This window comes from Temnothorax americanus, unplaced genomic scaffold, assembly GCF_048541705.1.
Source record: "Temnothorax americanus isolate GAGA-0224 unplaced genomic scaffold, ASM4854170v1 Scaffold4, whole genome shotgun sequence".
NCBI lineage: Eukaryota > Metazoa > Arthropoda > Insecta > Hymenoptera > Formicidae > Temnothorax > Temnothorax americanus.
In genome coordinates, this window is record NW_027509547.1 from 5,098,796 (window position 1) to 5,118,714 (window position 19,919).

The following is a 19,919-nucleotide window of genomic DNA, read 5'->3' on the forward strand; positions in this document are numbered from 1 at the left end:
AGTTAGCTATATATGAATTATCAACATCTCTTTTTACATAAATTTTGTGAATCTCCGTGTTCCTTCTTTTATATATCGTAATTTGTGTGTGCTTTAATATTCACGGGAAAAGAGGATTGGCTATTATAGCAAATCTAGTCGTAAAATATGGATAACATTTTTTGCAAGCAAGAGCTATAATTTAGCAATAGTATAATAGCAAAACCTTTTGCTACTATAGCTTTCGCTGCAAAAAATATAGCTCTCCCTGCAAAAAATGTTAGTTATCCATAATTTACGACCAGATTTGTTATAGTAGCTAATCCGTTTTTCCGTGTTCACATTTGGTTTGCATTGCTCAAATATATATCCCTGTGCATATTCACGTTTTCTTGTATTCAAAACACATTGTATATTCTAAACATCATCACGCCCTTTACAGCGCGTTGACCCTAGGTAATATCACTAATACCATATTTTGCGTGGGCATCATTTTAATATGTGCCCATGGTGGAAGAGCTGAAATGGGACGGTCGGAATTCTCAACAGAGAATTTCATCTCTTATAATAACGCAATCCTCGCGAAATATGAAATAAATTTCACGGTTTTCAAAAGAACAATTACACGTACATAATTCGCAGTTCTTATTGAAATATGTCTTTTTAAACGTATAATCGAAAATTACAAGAATTGAAAAAAAAAGTTATGATTTGTTTTCTATTATTTGCAAAGTATACTTATAGAGTATATTAGCGTACACTTAATATGACATGTGTCTATTGTTAAAAACAGATACGTTTACGCATTTATTAAAATCTATCTTAATAAAACATTTAAATTTTTAGCAGGCATAATATCAATGTAACAAAGAAAAATTAATAATTTAATATTTTTATTAGAGAAGAAAATTATTTGCTATTTAGTGAAAGAAATATGTATAAAAATAATCAATAGAACAAATCTATTGATTATTTTTATACATGTTTTCTGGAAATTTGTTTCTGTGGAAAACTAAACTCATCAACTGTGTGTTGATAGTTAAAACACATTTAGCAGCTTAATGTAACCAACACGAAAGCATTCCGTATTGACACAAAGATCGACTGTTCCTAGATTCGTGCATTTGCGTGGAAATACACGGAGACGCCGTTAAAGTAATGGATTCACACGATCACTCTCGATCGGCCATTGCTGATAATACGAACATCGAATCGATGTGTAGCCAAACTTGTAAATAATCCTTAGACACTGCAAAAGTAAACTTCGAATGTGAAACACGTTTCTGGTTCCGTGTTAATGCATTTACGTTGCATTGCACGTCAGGTGGAATCAGCTCTAACAAGTTGCACACCTGTGTACAGCGTGGTTGTCTTCAATGCATTAAACATGAATGTGCGCACGTAAAGAACTGAATTACTCGATAAGTAAAATACCTTTTTTCTTAATAATTAAATTTAAACAATTAAAATATTAAAAATATAGAAAAGATAAAGGGGCGGCAATATGGTCTAGTGGTAGAGCGCCAAACTTGTAATCTGAGAAACCAGGTTCGAGTCCACTTGAGCACGTAAACATAGAATTTATTTTCCGAAAGCTGCGCCCTCCGCGTGCGAGAATGGCTCTTGTGCGGAGCAAACTCTGCTCCGTCTTTCGGGAAGAGACGTTAAGCCGTACGTTGGTCCAAAAGGTAGTCATGGATGAGAATTGTAACCCTACGGGGATCGATTAAAAACTTTCATTTTTACTCCATTATAGAAAAGATAAAATGATAAAAAACGGAAGCACTTATATATACGCAAAATAGTAAAAAAAAAAGGTCATTTCCCTTTCTTGCGGCGATAGTTTTTTCGTGGTGGTTACTGAGGACAACAAGGTATATACGTGGGGAAAAGATAATCATGGTCAACTAGGTAATTCTGAACGTACGGAAGAATTCCTAGAGAACCCGCAAGAAATTAAATTCACAGACGTTAAAATAGGTAATTTTTTTATTTTCAAAGTGCATTTCTAAAGATGTGATGACTTATAGAGGGGGGGTTATTTCAATTTCCCTCGGTCCTGAGGGAGATTAAGGTGTCTTTTGCTCAAGGCAATGTGACACAAACAACTCTAATCCCAATATATATATTTCAATCAATCTCTTTTACCGTCGACCACTATCACTATGCAATAATTCTTTTAAACTCTTAAACGGATTATTAATCCATTGGAACTTTAATTCTTAACGTCACTTCCTATTTAAAATGGGCCTTCCACCTCTTAAACGAGGTATATGGGATGAAAGCCGGGTCGGAATCGAACCACGGACCTTTGAGTTACTAATTACTCGCGAAGCCCGAGAGCCACTCGTCATCCCGTATATGCGCAAAATAGTAGAAAAAATCATTTATTTTTATTGCATCTAGTATTAGATTTTACAAGCACTTAATTTTTTCAAAAATTTGCGAATAAAATAACAGATTTTGGTACGAAAACCTTAGGCATATTCAGAAGTTCATAGACCTGAGATGATTCATGAAACCATTTTATCTGTGAGGTGATTCATACATCAGTTTTGTATCATACGCGCAAGATGACTCAAATCCAAGTCTCGCGCCTCACGAAATTACGTGTTGATTGAAGTGAAATATTCTGAAATTTCGACTGTTATTTCCATGTCAAAGTTATTTTAATTCATCTCTTTAGTTATGTTTTACATTTAATTAAATTTACTTTTAATATAATTTTATTTCTGTACATGTATAATTTCATCTAGATAAGTATTAATTGTTATAAGAACTCATTATTTTTTCTTATATATTATCTTATTATTAATTTTACAATACTGGCGTATTAGTTTATTAATAAGCTTAATTATTAGAGCAACGCAATCGTGCATTTTTTTAATAAAAAAAAATCTACGCTTTTTCTTTCTCTCTATCTCTCAATCTTTACAATATAACAAAATTTAATATTGCAGATGTTTCCCAGCAAACAAATGCCATCTTCCATATATTAAACCTGTTTCATTAAAAATCTGGTAAACACCGATAAAAGAATTAATTTTGCCATTGTGCCTTCAATTGTTTTAAGGCCGTCCTCTACCTTCTCGGGTCGAAAAAAAATATTTTTTTTTTTTTCATAAATCACATCTACAACATGTGTAGAAAATGTGTGCCAAAGGATTTTTCGATATTCGAAGTGGTTCACAAGTTACGGCCCTGGAACGGAGCAGGTATACAGAGCGCGCGCCCGGCTGCTCCGAAAGCCAAGCAGATGTTTTCGAATATTGACTGAGACGCCGTGAAGCGTCGGTTAGTTCAGTTTTGCTGTGGCAGTTGCAAAGAAGTGGCACTTCCAAGAAGAAGAGGAAAGCCTATTGTATGGTCCAGGCATAGCAGATTGACGGTGAGATGAAACTTTTAGTATAAATCACATGCGCAAACTTTCAAACGCGTTTTTCTCGAAACACCATTTTTCGAAACGGTGACCACGATATTTCAGAAACTACTGCACAGATCTTGTTGAAATTTATACAGCATCTTTAATATGTTATAAGCCAGCGATTGAACTAGGATTATCGTGATTGCTTCGATAGTTTTTTTTCTACGAGCGAAAAATTTGATAAAAAATGAGTAAAAATAGAATGTAATTTTCAAAAGTGTATAAGAAAGTCAATTTTTGTAATTTACAATTCACTCTAGTTCAATCGCTAGTCTTAAATATGAAGATTAAAACGCCGTTTGGTTTTTTGATTTCAGATAAGCAGAACAGCCGCAATCTTGGTCACCGTCAAGCCCCTCTTTTACTTGATGTCTTCCTGTCGGCCACTATAACTTTTATTTTATTATATATTTTGACTTTAAAAAATTTGTAAAGCTTATTTAAATGTTCATCAAGATTATGCAAAAACAATGAGATTGATTATTTTGATGGTTTGCCCGTAAAAAATTATTGAAAAAGCCGTAAAAAAACAGCCGAGAAGGTAGAGGACGGCCTTAATAAATAAAAGATCCTCAAATCGATTCTGCCAAAATATTCACAAGCATTTATTATAGATACGTTAGCACATACGTGTAAAGCTCGCGTTTGATAACATATGCCCGCATCCGCGTACACATGCACGTGTATACGCCGATGTCAACGTGCGGCTGTCAACCACCGTTAGCGGAACAACGCACGTCCTGTTCAGCGACTCAGAATACCGATATCCCGTCCGTTCGTCTGTCCGTTCCTTCCCTTTGTCTCGCGCTTTTGTCAGCGCGAAGTTTAGTCCGACATGTGTGCTACTTGTGCGCACGTACTTGTACGTACGAATGAATGAAAACGGGAAGATCAATCGCGTGCGCGCGCACGCGTGTTAAAAAGAGAGTGAGAGAATGAGATAGAAAAGAGATGGAGAGAAAATTGGACAGCGCGGACAACTCGCGGGTACAATCCAATTTCCGCTCCCGAGTTCGTTAAATCCGGAAAAATTTCGTATCACGTTCAAACGATAATCATCAGGCAAACGTTAGAGCAACAGTGATCCTTTCCCAGGCGTCATCAACTATTTTTATCGATACGATGGCGACAATAATGTGAATCGGATGAAATTTTGACAAATCGCACAGCACCTGACACATGATGAACGACATGCGATGTTAAACGATATATTAGACGCGGTTATAATCGAATACAAAATAATGCAAGACTGAAAATGATGACAATATTCCAAATGTTTCAAACAAACGCCGACTTTGAAAAATTATTCGTGCTTTCTAAATAGTTTCCGATTTCAACGATAATCTAAGTTTTGTTATTTATTACGAAAGGTTGTTTATCACGAAATGTCATTTATCACGAAATGTCATTTATCACGAAATGTCATTTATCACGAAATGTTATCCGAAGGGATTTAAAAAAGTATGATACGTGATTTAAATGCCATTTATTTGTTGTAGGTAACAATGATTTTCGGCGCGATCTCAATTATAGAAACGTATATAAATTATTTTACTTGCACACGTAGTTTTGATAAATATATATATATATATATATATATCGTTATTTACATAATATATAATTGAATGGGAAATAGGTGTCGATTGCAGTACACACCATTGATTACTGCAAAATAATGTCAGCTGACAGGAACGGGCTGCGGGTCGGTGCCGGACCGTTATTTTCCACGTGAGCTTTTGATAAAAATATCATGCGGCGCTCGACTGAACTGCCGTGATGCATTGGTGCATTTTTCACGCTTTTGCGAAAGTAAGTTATTGCACGGCGAGAAATGGGGAAGCGTCCACCCCTTTAGCTGTGCGTTCGTTCGCGCGCCGGCTGGTTTCCGACGGGCGAATAGCTGCTGGCACGACAACGTGGTACAGGTGCACCGATTTGACCATCGAATAAGTGAGGTAGATTCTATTAATAAAAGTTTAAACGTTCGACGTACGATCGAACGACGGCTGCCAAATTGTTTTGCGCGTACTCAGACGCGCGCAATGTTTCCGCGTTGGGAATGATTCGCAAGACACGATTTCACGACGCGATTAAATTCACCATCTTTTAATACTGTCGTTTGATGTCGTTATAACATATAGTTAAGTGTTTATGTGAGTGTAAATGTTATTATGTGCGTGTATGTGTATGTACGTATATGCGTGCGCGTGCGTATGTGTCCTGCAACCCTGTTGCTTTTGAACCGCGTTACGTTCATTGATCCAAGATGTGTAAAGACGACTTGCAGGCGTCTCTTAGACTTTGATGTTGTTTATATGTTGTATAATTTCAAAATAAATTAAGTAGAAAACTCTTGGTCAGATTTTGGAAATAGAATATCTGTTTGTAAGTCAATATCGCTGCGTTTATTAGCTCATAATGTACAGGTTTAAAATAGCTTCATAGTCTAAAAGCGTTGGACAGTTTTTAGATTTGACGCTTTTAAATTTGAAATAAGATTCTCGATTCACGTATAAACACAACACAGGTTTCTGTATCTTTAAAGTCTTCAGTTTAAGAGCGGTTTCTGCTTCCGTTTTGATTTTTTTTTCAGCGTCGATCAGCGTCTCGAGTCAAATATAATCTAGCGTAGCGACAAAACTGTACGAGAGAAATTTCTTGGAGATTCAAAAATGATATCGCAAATAAAGCAAGTGATGAAATAGATTCTTAATGCTTAATATCGTACAGAGTTGCAGCTATATAAAAGCTATATCACTTTCATGTCTCAGCTGCATATTTCCCGTGTGACACGTTCCAAAAATTTCTGGGTGACGCATATTTGGCAGTCATCAGAGACGGTAATCGAGACGCTGATCGTCTCACCGTCGTCATCTCTGCTGTCGCCTACTCATTTTTCCTCTGATGTCGACTATCCGATAGGTTATCGGCCTGGAGAGCCTGAAAGTCTGCAGTTTCACGGCAAGTGAAGCATGTTATGAAAAGCGCACGTTGTACCTTTACACACTCCCGTGCTCACAAAATCGAATTATATTCCGATCGATATACAGCAAAGTCAATAGAAAGAAAAAACGAAGACACTGTTCGCCTTTTTTTTTATACATATTGCTATTTTTAATTTAGGCACCACAGCCAGAAGAACAAAATAAAAAAGCAGAATGTTTCTGCTTCGCGTAAAAAGTACATAGAGACCGTCGTAGGTTATATTAAATTATTTCATTATTAATTTAAACGGGATTGTAAGTTATTAAATTAAATGGCTTTTATATTAAATATTTAAATAGTTATTGCTGTTAATAAGTTAGTAATTAATAATAAAAACATTTACACGCAATAATTAAAATATAAATTTTAATTATTTTATATAGGTAGCATATATATATACATATATAATTATATATTAAATTTATGTTATTAAAATATATATACTAATTTTATGAAATTGTTTTATCGAGATTGCATTCTAACATAATGCACAATAATGTTTCGCAAAAAAATAAAGAAATTTAGATGATTGAAAGTTTCTACAATTTCATGCAACTAATTGTAAAAGCCAATGAGAAGTACGATAAAAGTGTCGAAATAATAAAAAATAAAACACCCAATTTTCTTTCTCTAATCTCGTTCGATGGAAAAATTCTTGCTTCATTTATCTTCGACTTCTGCCGTTGAGAAAATTGGATGATATATAGAGAGGACGGCTATATCGTCGGCAATCAGACAAAAATGTGGTCACCCATCTGGTCTTGGATGGACGATGAATATTGTTCACTTAAAGTGCGAAGTACCAATCCTCAGCATTCTCACAATACGCTCGGAGTACTCTCAGAATTCTTTTCAAAAACCAATAACAGGCGGAAGTATACATATTTATTTTGATGTATTTTATTTAGTTTATTAGGGCGTATTCAATATTTTGGAGCCAGCAATAAGGCTGTGCGACATGAGAAACGTCGCGCAGTGAAATATGAAATAATAGTAGAAGACGGAATATTGATATTCCTTATGCAAATACTGCCAAAGAGAGATAGACAAAGGATTCAATCAAATACATGAGCAACTTTTAAAATAAAATAGAAATTTTAGAGATTATGAATCATACACCTGAATATTCAGACGGTCTAATGGCAGTTCGCCATTGATATAAAAATATTTTATCGTAAGCAGTTTTCGGTAAAGAGATTCTGCAACGCATCTGCACTAACCCTGCAGCACTTTAATAATCCTATAAGATCTTGTTCTGCGGGGTGGACTCCGTTTTCCCATAAGCCTAAAAGACTTTCCAGACACTCTGAGCTCACGTCCCCGGCGAAGTGCTTTCATTCTTTCTTACATCTCATTGTAAAAGAAGGAAAAGAAGCGCGAATTATATATTACCGTGCTTAACATAAACGTATAAACAATAATGTAACTTCAAATTAAGTGGTCAGCTTGGTTGTCGGAACAAATGACGAGTCAACTTGTAGAAAGAGGGAACTTTCAATTTATATGTCGCGGTCACATCGACTTAGGGAAATCCACGCCGTTACAAAGTCGCCGCCCCCGTCCCGTCGTGCTTGGCACGATGTGAAATTTCTGTCGACGTCGTCGCGGTTAAACTCCATTAAGCAGCCGGGGGAAGCACATTTGAAAGCCCCGGCAGTGATATAGCCACAGCGTCGCTCTATAGGGACCAATCTGCCGTCTATCAGCCGCGCACGGTGAGAGAGCGTGGCCGCGGGTAGATATACACCCGGGGACACACGCATGCATGCATACGTGGCACGCGGGCGGTGCAGTGTGTGCAACACCGACGCACATACGACCCGATGCAGATTTGCCCGCGGCGCGCCGGCTATGCGGAATCATATATGCATAGACGGGAGAGAGCTGAAGGCATTAGAGTTGGACCCCCCGCCGCACGCGTTACCAGTAGTCACACGGAACGTCTGCATATCGATCGCGATGTGCGCGCAATCAACTCATTCCGAGGTAACGTAGCGGTTACCAGCCGTAAACAGCGACCCGGCTGGCGCGCGGCCGCTAACTCCGTTAGGTCCGTTTAATATTTCAATTTCGGTTGCATGCATTATTAAGCTCCTCGTCAAAGTCGAAGCGAGTGTCACGTGCGGCAAACAGGTCCCATCTCCGCCCCCGCTCCAAATAAATTGGCGCTAAATTTTGACCGCCAGATATATACGACTAATTTATCGTTCGCGATTCTTGTCGCAATATACGGCTCGTTGTTTCGCGGCGAGAAAGAAAACGCTGAAAAATTACGCTAATTACGGCATTCAACGCCTCGTTTCCGCGACACGACTCTCACAAATTTTATCACGATTTTACGCGAACTTGCTTCTTAGAACGACTATTCAAGAGTTTTTAGTGTGTCAACATTTTTAATACTAAGTAAAGCACGTGCATTTTCTGGAATTTTTATAAAAATTTCTGTCTTAAACTGTATAATATAGAGACATAAAATGCACATCTTTAAAAGAATTTTTAAAAGCACTTGGTATATATGCATGGATGTATTTTAAAGTAAATTTATTTATTATCAATGATTGCTTATGAATTTTTACACTTGTAAAAATAAAATAAGAATTTTAATTATAATATAACAATATTAAAAATTATGTTATTAAAAATAATTATTAAGCTCATAAATATTGAAAACACATATATGTGGGCAGTGGGGATGCTTCAAAGTAAAGAGTAACTGCCATAACGTATATACGTAGAGAGAGAGTAGGTACTCTATATAATAAATACATTGCTGTACTTTCTCTCTTTTCTGTATTCTTTTCTGTTTATAAACTTGACGATATTAGATAAAAATTTAAAAAAGCTGTAGGACATAAATAGTGCTTCTCTATAGATAACGGTAAAAGGTTACACGAGTTACATTGGCTCGAGGAAATTGCAAAAAGCCCGGCGAATAATAGCCGGGTTGCTAAATATCCTCTTCGGAAAGCGGATTACATCGAAGACGAAGGATCAAGTCGACCGTAAATGCCGACGTATATTGACTAGCTCGCTGGTGCGCATCAGCCGTGAAGCTCGTCACACAACAGATTTGATATGTATTTATGCAAAATTGCACGCGGCAAAAGCGGACGCCGCGTTTCGCGTACAAGCGAGACGAAGCGGGAAATCGTAAAACGTTACGAGCCGACCGACGTCGCCGACGTTGTGGCACGGGTTCCCCATGCACGAGCGAGGGCCGTTTTACGAGCACCCGGGGAAAAAAAAACAAAATCGATTTTCGAAACGAGTCCGACGAACGATCGGGGGAGAACGTGTGTCCCTCGATTTCACGGACCGTGTTTGCGCAAGGTCGCTGTAAGTAATTTCACCTTTGCTGGTATTTCTCACCGAGCTACTCGATAAGCTATTTTTTATATAACGATTGCTTCTAAATAGCTTTGAATATATCAACAGTTAGACCCACACCTTCAAGACCACTCGGTTTCTCTTTTTGGATTCTTGATAATGTACATGCCTGGCATATTTTCCATATCTAAAAGTTTTTAATCTGAAATCTTATATATAATTTCTATGTACCTATTCTTCTAATATTTGAAAAATCTTCAAATTCTCAAGTTTTCAAACTCAAAAATCTTTTAATGCTTTTCTTTTTGGAGCATTAAACATCTGAAACCGTGAAATATTTTTGCGTGTTTCTTAATACGTTTATTCATATTAATCGACAGTTTATATCTTTCTAAAAAATTGAAAGATTATTTCACACGAAGAAAGGGGTGAAAATTGAATGCGATATTTACGCGATCTTTTATTTCCAATTATATACTGTCCTTTCGCGAATTCATCAAGCAAATGGTATGAGCATGTGCATCGATGAAGCGGCACAATAATGGTGATGTCTGACCAGCGTTGTCTATATCTACTGCGAGGATGCACGCGGTCCTTGACAAAACAGAAGTAGAAGTATGGCGGAATTGAATAGCAGCAGCCCGGAGAAGGCAAACCCTCGATAATACTCGCCCCCTGTCATCCGATGACCGATATTATATGGAGCATTGAATTTTTTAAATGTAAGCCAAGCGTAAGGAGACGAGCGACGATGAAAATAGAGCTAAATTGGAAATGGCAGCGAAAAAATTTGCATTGCGAATTGAATTCTCGTCAGTGGTATTTAGGCTTCTACGTCAACTCGTAGATTTTTATTTTATAATTACGACCGATTGTAGACGGTAGTTATTATTATTATTACGACAGTTATTACGAATATCATAATACGACCACGTACTATATTTCTAAACGGACCGAGTATTTAATTTCATGAAGAAGAGTTTGAGAGACAATGGCAAATGGAGACGCAACGCAGTTTTCATGCGTGCATATGCGCGGAAACGCCCACGCGTCGAGGCACCGCGTCCGTCGCGCAAAATGCTTGTTGAACCTTGAAAGAAATTTTCATTAGATCTCGCGCACGTTCGACCAAGCGTTGTAATTAATAACTTTCCGTGTCGGAGATTGTTGCCGCTTATCCGCTCTTCGTTATATACGATAGATGAATATTCCTTTAAAGAATGAACCTCCCAAGAAGTTTCCTCAAGAAGAAAATATCTTAAAATAAACGACATTTTTCTCGGGACAAAATTGCCCGTTTATGCGCTCTCATGTAACGTGACATTACAAAATCGATTTCAATACTTTGACTCGTTGAGCGCGACGATGAAAATGATGTCATTACTCGATGTGGCAGCGGTAACGGTGACGTTTTTATGACGTGCGATACAAATGAGATGGTAATAAAGTGTGCAGAGTGATATCATAATGTTAAACCGGACGTAGGGCAAAGTTGACGTGATGACGTGGGTGAAGGCGGGCGCAGTGTTAAAATTACCGGAAATGATCGATAGTGACGTCATAAAGAGTGTGTAATATTTTATTTTATCGGTCGAGATTTAGTTTTTAATAATCAGGTTGACATATATCAAATGCTCCATTGAAATATGCCGCGTCGATTGCTTTCCTTCTCATTAAACTCTTAACAAATTAGAAATTTTTTAATGCCCATTGTAAAGAACGAGAGGAAAAAAGGAACAAAAGAAAAAAGTTTGTTTTATTTCAAAGAAAAGGTAGAGGTATGCTTACTTGCCTCCCGGACTTCTCGAAAAAACTTACAGAAATTACCTTCACTGGTCTAACATGCAATACGATGCCATAATCGTGACAAAAAATGGATATACATAGGTATACGTTTATATGTATAAAAGGAAAAGATTTGAAAAGATAAATTTGTAAAATTGATCTTGATTAGATGATGAATAAATTAAATGTTACCACATATATTGAATTCTGTTAAATTAAGAGATTAGAAGCTGTCTAAAAGAATGATCCCGGTTATGAGGATGCGCCATGAAAAAATTAATATAGTTAGCTGTGTTTATACAAACTAATCGTTCACTTATGCCTCGAATGCGAACTCAATAGGAAAATAAGCACAAATACACTTTATTGAAAAAAGGCAATTATGGCTCGACGAATGACAGAGAAAATTGTTAGCGGAGGGTTAAGGTCTGCAACAAGAGCACAACAAACCTTTCCCCCTTTAACGAGGCGAGATACGACGCGCCTAATATCGCGGAAAGGTAGAACGCCGATAAGATTATTTATAGCAGCGAAAACAGTATCCGAGGCGCTTATATAAATAAATCGCAGCAGCTGTACCGCCAATGTGTTTATCGCACGGCAACCGACGCGCCCTTTGTAAGCAACCACTATTAACTCAGAATAGTCGAAATTATTTTTTGCAAGATTCTTTATAAAAAAAGATTATGTTAAAGAATTTCATAATGCTATAATTGCGCACACTTTGCGTAATAATAACTTCAAATCTAAATAATAACTACAATACAGTGTTACAATATTGTACAATATTATTATTAAATACGGATTGGAGTATTAATACATTTTGGAATAAAAATTATTATTATTTATATGTATCTAACTAAAATAATGTAAAATAAAATAATAAAATAAAACAAATTTTTTTATTTTACAATTTAGATGAAAAAAAACTTAGTATCTTGTTTGATTATTAGTTACATTATCAGAAAAGGTTTTTAAGAGATATTTGCGAATCCTTATTAAGGGACGTTAACACATCTCTGGAGAAAAAATATCAAGATTCTACTGATAAACTTATTTTTACAACGTTTTAAATTGAATAAAAGCAGCGAATTTAAACAACTTTGCGCACTTACTTCCCAGCGCTTACTTTCATAAATATTTCAAGATTTTACGTTAACTTTTCCGCGTAAAATACAGTAATGAATTTGCAAGAAGCTGTGCAAACCTAACTTGCAAACAGATCGCGGGAAGAACATCTTCGAATAAAACTACGACATTATATGTGAGGTCAATGATGCTGCTAAAATGTCGAAGGTTAGATCCGATAGAAAGATTTAACAAAAAGTTGATGGGCAACGTGAGAAAGAAAGCGTAATTTTACGTCGAGTGCGCGCATTGTACCCAATGTCGATCTTTATTACTTTCATGATTTAGCACCGTTCCTTTTACGAAGGATGCTTTCCTATTGACAATAAACTGTAAAAGAACGCGCGCGCGCGTGCGCGCGCGGAATATAAGGTACTCAATGAGCAATTTAAAATCTTTACAGCAAACAGCTTCGGTAAAATATCTTTTCCAAAGTTAATAAAAGAGATTTATTTCTCTTATAATCTTTTTTTAACTGTTTTGAGATTTAAAAACAACATTGAAAATGGGCATGTATATGTATTTGTATCAAACGTGATCTGCACAATAACTATTATTTACAGAAATTTTTGGATACATGCGTTGGATACATGGATAAATGCGTGTCTACAGGAACTCTTTTCATTATCTGATTAAGAGAAATAGAATTAAATGTTTGATACAACATTCTTCCTACATCTTAGAACGGATAATGAACTATTAGAGCACATAAGGGCGCAAACTCTTATGACCTTAGACTTCAACCCTCACATTATACTGCGACTTAATATATATTTCTACGTCTACTGATTTTCTCGCTGATATTTTCTTCCCTGCAACGTTCATCAACTTCTCCCATCCGGTAAAGTTGATGTATAACTAGAAGTAAGAAGACTTAGGAAAGAGGGACGAGATAAACAAGAATAATGAGTCGGCGGCTTAATTTATATTGACGGCAATGTTTAATGCTTATCAGCGCGCAATCTAAAACACGGCTAAAACATGTCTGTTCTTCGCGCTAAATCAGATCGCGTTACATCCGTAAAGCCTCACGCTCGCATAATCGTTATTCTGTCACGGAAAAGGTGTGAGCGCTGTTGACAAGGATTAAGAACGCAGATTACCGACGAGATGGATGTGCTACGAAGATATCGATTTGAAATTCGAGAAATACAAATCCATCATAAACGCGGATTTATCCCTCTCCTAGAGATACATAAAGAAAAATGGAGCATAACAGCGCGAACACAAATAAAAAACGTGGTACGAGAAAATTAATCGATACACGCGCATCACTAGGAACATGTAAAGTACGTAAGCAGAAGAAAAAAATGTTCTCTGGAATATATAAAGATGCTGACGCGGTACATGAATATTCAGAAGGCTTTTATTTCAATTGACTACCATGATGCAGAAAGCAATATACGTATATTTGAGAATTTTTTTAATGGAAAACAAAGAATATTCCAGTTTCGCGAAATTTACAGCTTCCTTGACCTGGTTGCATCGCACGGGCACGTATGCCTGTTGCACTATACGTATACAAGAAAGAAAGCATCTGTGATACCAGATTTGCCGTCTCGATTTATGTGCGATTCAACCTCGTCTAAAAGTGCACTTAACCGAAACGTTTAGAATCAACATGCGTTAAAATTCACCGTGTGTTGAACAGTTAAATCGGTACATAATGAAAATTCTGAAATTAGCTAATTCTCCATCACGGAGGCTCAAGGCAACAGGTGCACGGAATCACACGGCCAAATAAATCCGCATTTCCTCTAGATATCTAGAACCACAAATCTGTCACCTGCTTTCAATTTCCTGGACTCGTACTTTCATGGGTAAAGAAATCCGCGCACACACGCGAGACCGCTGATCCATAAATCTATCGAGCTCATCGGATTGTCGAAACCCGTATGTGCAAGGATATATTTGATATTTTCCATGTAGAAATGTACACTGTATCAAATATACTATGCACATATATCTTGTATGAAAATCTTGAGTCACTTCCAAACAAACTTCCTCATCTCTTTCTAAAAGTTTTCTTTTTAGACAGTTAACAGAGAATTTTTTGCTCGTGAAAGTTTTTGTTCGCGGAATTATCGCGAATTGTCTAGTACTATACCGTTGAGCAAGTTGCTCTTTCAAAACAACAATAAGATCTCAAATAATCTTCTGAGAAACACCGTTCAGGGAAGCTCTCGCGAAAATGGAAGCGACAGGCGAGAATGTAACAGGTCGAAGAAGCGCTTGCCAGATTACGTTACCTCTCGGTCTCGGTTTACGCATCAACGAAACATTCTGCTTATTTTCTCAAGGCTTCCTTCTTATCTTCTTTTGTATTGCTGATTCTAGGACACGTGCCGTTTCGGAGCCGATATCTACAATGTCTTTGTTCTTAATGCTTTATCTTTTAATTCTTATAATCATATATGCATTCATCTATGTACTTATGTAGTTGGTATAATTTTGGTATAGAATTAAATAACGATTTTTAAAAAATGTCAAAACCGGTTATCAATTTTTTAATAATTTTTGAAAATGTAGAAAAAATTATTTAAGTTACTATTTTCCTTTAAAATAAATTCAAATAATTTATATTGCTTTGCTACAATAAATGGTCAAAATAATAATTATTTTAGCTCTTTTCCAGTTTGGGACTATTCTGTTATCCCAAACTCGTTATGAAAACCTGCAAGAAATCAGTGTTTACAAATGTAACAGGTGGTCGAATTCGATTTATGATGAAGCAACTTAAACCAGGAATCACAAGTTTTGAGCAGACAAAGACAAACGAGTCTATGAAAGACGTGGAGAATGGGAAATGGATTCGATCATTCGGAAAGTTTCTTGAACAGAAATAATGCGTCCGTTCCACTTATATTCGCCATTCCATTTATATTCTCTCTTACTTACGGTTAGTTTCCAATGAAATAGAATCTATTTTGCCAAGTTGAAAACTCAATTAAAAAGCTCAATTAATAATGTCAACCAAACGAATTTGTTGCAAACTCACACTTTTATGCTGACAATGTATATAAAACATGTCAGATCATATTGAAAAAACATCAGTATTAATTAAAAGTTAAATTTTAATCTATAATCACGAAGGGTAGAATTATATACGGATCGAATTTTGTATACTGACGTAGTTTAATGAAATTTTGCTTTCAATTACGCAACAAACGAGAAGAGTTGCTAACGCAAACTGATTGCACCAGATTATAGCTTGCATCGCTATCAAACTGTCTGCATTTAGTGAAATAGTGATAAACTGATGTAACATGAATTTCGAAGAACCGTTCATCCCCGTTAGTTAGAATAATTTTGACGATCTGCTGATGTATCCACTGACCTAAACCACCAACTTCGCCCAGAAGGCACGTTTCGCTCTTAAACAGTAACTTTCCGAAAATGATTAACAAGCAGGCAAGTAAACTATTTGATCTGGGCGAGAAACGAGGGACTTCATGTCACTTTAACGTAAATTCAAGCTTTAACTTTGTTACTGCATTGCACTCCACTTCCGCTCCGAGAACGATTAGACAGATAGAGATAGATATAAAGAGAGAAAGAGAGAGAGAGAGGGGGAAGGAAAAAAGAGAGAGAGAAAAAGAAAGAGGGAGAGGGAAAGAGAAAGAGAGAGAGAAAGACAAATTTGGATAGAATTGCACGAACACGATGCAAAAGCGATCGGATAGAATATCAAGTGTAGGATACTGAAAATGTTTATACACATATAGTACTGTACACTTCGGTAGTATTAAATTTCGGTGATAAATTCGTCGACGAAATTAGCATTTTTTCATATAAAAAAAGATTAATAAGAAGTTATATATAACATTTTAACATTTAGTTTTTAACACGTATGTACATAATGCGCTTGCTTTCCAAATAAGCTTGCTTAAAATTTTTACAAGGATTAATACATACAATTAAGAGTTTTTAATTACCATCTTACAATGAGAAGAAAAAAATCTTGTAACATATTTTCAGGATTACTTGAACTTGTGTGTGCAAAGGTTTCTAGATCTTCAGCTATTTAATTAAAAAATTATTACTACTGAAATATCAGCTTTATATTCGACAAATAATAGTGATAGATATCAAGTAAATAATAAATATTAAAAATATTGTTAAAAATAGATACAGATGATATAATAATAATAGATATGAAGTAAATAACATATATTAAAAATAGACACAAGTGACAAGCAATGTTTCGAACGTTAACGTCACGCTAACATATTTGCTAACGGCACTACGCCGACATAACAAATATCAACAAGATCGTAAGAGCCTATCGAGAAAAATTATTTCGCGACGCTGTTCTACTATACCTGCTGCCTCATCAATATAATAATAACATTTTCTTAATCGTTTACGGTTACTCGAGGCTTAATCGATATTACCTAGTTAAACTAACTCGACGATGCCATGATGACACCAAGGAATTGCCGTAAGGAAAATTCAATAGTGTCGATCGACGACTATTTCTACTAGATATCGAATCAACTTTACCGCTAAAGTTACCTAAGCATATTCATTTTTATCTATGTAAGCAGTAAGTATTATTATAAAGAGCGGCTCTCTAGACGGATGAGTGTAAATGACTTCTACGCGCATTCACTGGTTTGTCGAACTCGAGTGGTAGAGCCCCGTCGACGTCATAACTATAGCTGCGCTCTATTTTCGCTTATCTCGACTCCACTGCTCTTCTCCCCTGCTGAATCTCTCTCGCACTTGTGTATTTCTGGCGCGGCTTCTCGCGAAGTACACACGTGGGGCAGAAACGCGAAGAAACACACATAGCTTGAAATATTTTGATTAAATTTATTTTCATTTTCGTTCCTTTCCCATGTAAATTGTCTGTAAATTCCGTGAAAGATAATAGCGTCGCAACGAAGAGAATACTATCCAAATACGAACTCTACAATGTTATTGTGTATTTGAAACTCCACAGAATTTTGTCAATCTTTAAGACACCCTAATCAGCAATTTTACTGAAACTACTCGCCTTGTTAATAAATGGTTCTTTAATTATAAAATAATAGTATTGCAATATATAATAGCGTTGCTTCAATGACGCAAAGCACAAGTTTCATTAAACAATTGTAACTTTAAATAGAAACTGTTAATCCGTTGTAAACAATATTTTATTACGTGAATGTAATACTGTAAAACAATTTAATCGATAGTCAATTCACCGGAAACCATGCATCGTTACGAAACTATCGAAAAATTCAACAGTTGCTTCGCCCACATAGTTACCGATACTTTCGTGGTAAATCGAGAATGTTTGTATATATAATACTGGAAGCTGTCAATAATTTACGTCGCAATAGAGCAAGGTATACACACACTGAAAAAGTTTATGAAATGTTTGGGAAACCACAACGATAATAAAGAACTTGGAAAATATTTCAGGATACAAAAAGTTTAATATAAGAGGACGCTAAAAATATTCGAGATATTAGAGGTACTTAAAAAATCTTCTGGGAAATTTAATTATTTGAATTCAACGTTTCTCCTATAAAAGAACTCCGTCAAGGTCCTTTCGAGATTTTAAATTCTAGATAGTAGAATCACGTAGGATCATTAATAAGTAAGACAATATACCAAGTTACCCGTGTAACAAGAATTGTTGCATCATAATTTTGTAAAAACTATTAAATTAAATACACAAGACTTTTAAATTATTGATTGTACTTATTATTAGAAATGTATTACTTATTATTATTATGTTATTATCATTCATGTAATTATTTTAATTATTTTATGCCACCTTATGTCAAGTGTCATCCTTATTTTTTAAGTCCACAACAGATGATCCATTCTCTCTCTTATTCCATATTTATCCAGCGCGTATATCTGCACTTCTTATCTATCTTAATTGTGCGCGCAAACCCTGGTCGACACCGAAAGCTTCCCCTTCGACGTTTTCGCGTAAGGAGCGAAATCGTTTCCTACGGTTGTTTACATTTACAACAGGTGGGAGAGAGCTATTTCTGACCTTTGCTGGTGAGACTGAAGCTACGGAGTCTGTAACTATCCTCGTCCTCGCCTTCCTCCCGCGGTGGCATCTGAGACGAGACGTCAGGCACATCCAGGAAGGCGTTGCTCTTCCTCTGATGCGTGTGGTGCATACTCTGCCCCCTTCGGCTCCCTCGTCTCCTGATCCCCGGACTGACGTCATTCTCGGTCAACCTAGGCTCACTGCTGCAGTGGGCCGACTTCATGCTCGGCTCATGATGGTGATGATGATGAGCGGCGGCTGAAAGCGACAAAATTATAGGTATTAATGCATACTCAACAGGAATAATTATAGAGCGGTATAGATATCGGGTATAAATATAGATACAGATTTTGTCAAAGCTAATCATATTTAGCAGATTCTAATAACCGTGTTATATATATATACCGTATGTCATGCTTACCGCGTATGGATGTTTTATAATATCGATGTCGATATCAATCGCGGTAAGTCAATAAGCTATTCAATCACAATTTAAAAAAAAGATACATTGTTGTATCGCAGCGTAACAGATATTAAAATGTGATTACTAGCAAAATAAGTTTAAAAAGAATTTTAATGATTTTATCCATTTAAAAGCTATCTCTCTGTGTCCAAATTTTATTCGGGCATTTTATACAAAAACGTGAAATACCTATATTTGTGTCGAGAGCACAAATGGTTTCTGTCTCTAAAAAAACTTCAATTTTTACAGAAATACATTTTCGATACTCTTTACATTGTAATGTTACAATAATATATTTTATTACAGGAAAAGTCTGAATGTATTTCAATGAGTAATAATACTATTTATAAAAAACCCCTTTAGCAATGAATAGGGCAGAACGAAAAAGTTCCTTTTTGACTGCGGGCTTTTCACCGGCAAAGTGCTCGAGAGGAAAGCAAAGAACAGAGTATTTTTCAAAGGCACTACACCTATTACATCGCAAAGTCGACGCGTGGAAAGTCAAGTGATTTAGTGCAACCCGGAGAGGGCGCCGGGAAACAAAATTAAACGACGCGGAAAAGGAAAAGAAGAGCGAGCTCAGTACCGCGTTTACGAATATTTGCTCCACTTAATCGCGAAATTTATCAAGCAGACAAATTTCTCCATTTTATTAATTTCAAGAAAATAGGATTTCTCCTTCCAATGTTATTGCGATTAAAGTTTTGAAGGGGGAATACAAGCTTTGAAACAGAAGCTAATTCTTCCATGTCTGTAATATTAAAACAGTGGATTAAAGCTATTTGATCTAACAATTAATTCTGTAATACCCCATCATTAATTGTAAGTAA

General features: G+C 36.1%; 1 protein-coding gene across 3 annotated transcripts in view; it reads right to left on the reverse strand.

Annotated features, from left to right (window-relative positions):
• The window catches only part of Rgk3 (Rad, Gem/Kir family member 3), a 39,724-nt gene that overhangs the window by 13,774 nt on the left and 6,031 nt on the right, over nt 1-19,919 (reverse strand). For all 3 annotated transcript variants that reach the window (XM_077415894.1, XM_077415893.1, XM_077415895.1), the window contains exon 3: nt 18,624-18,884. In XM_077415894.1, the coding sequence (XP_077272020.1) occupies nt 18,624-18,884 (261 nt within the window). The remainder of the gene's footprint in view (nt 1-18,623; nt 18,885-19,919) is intronic.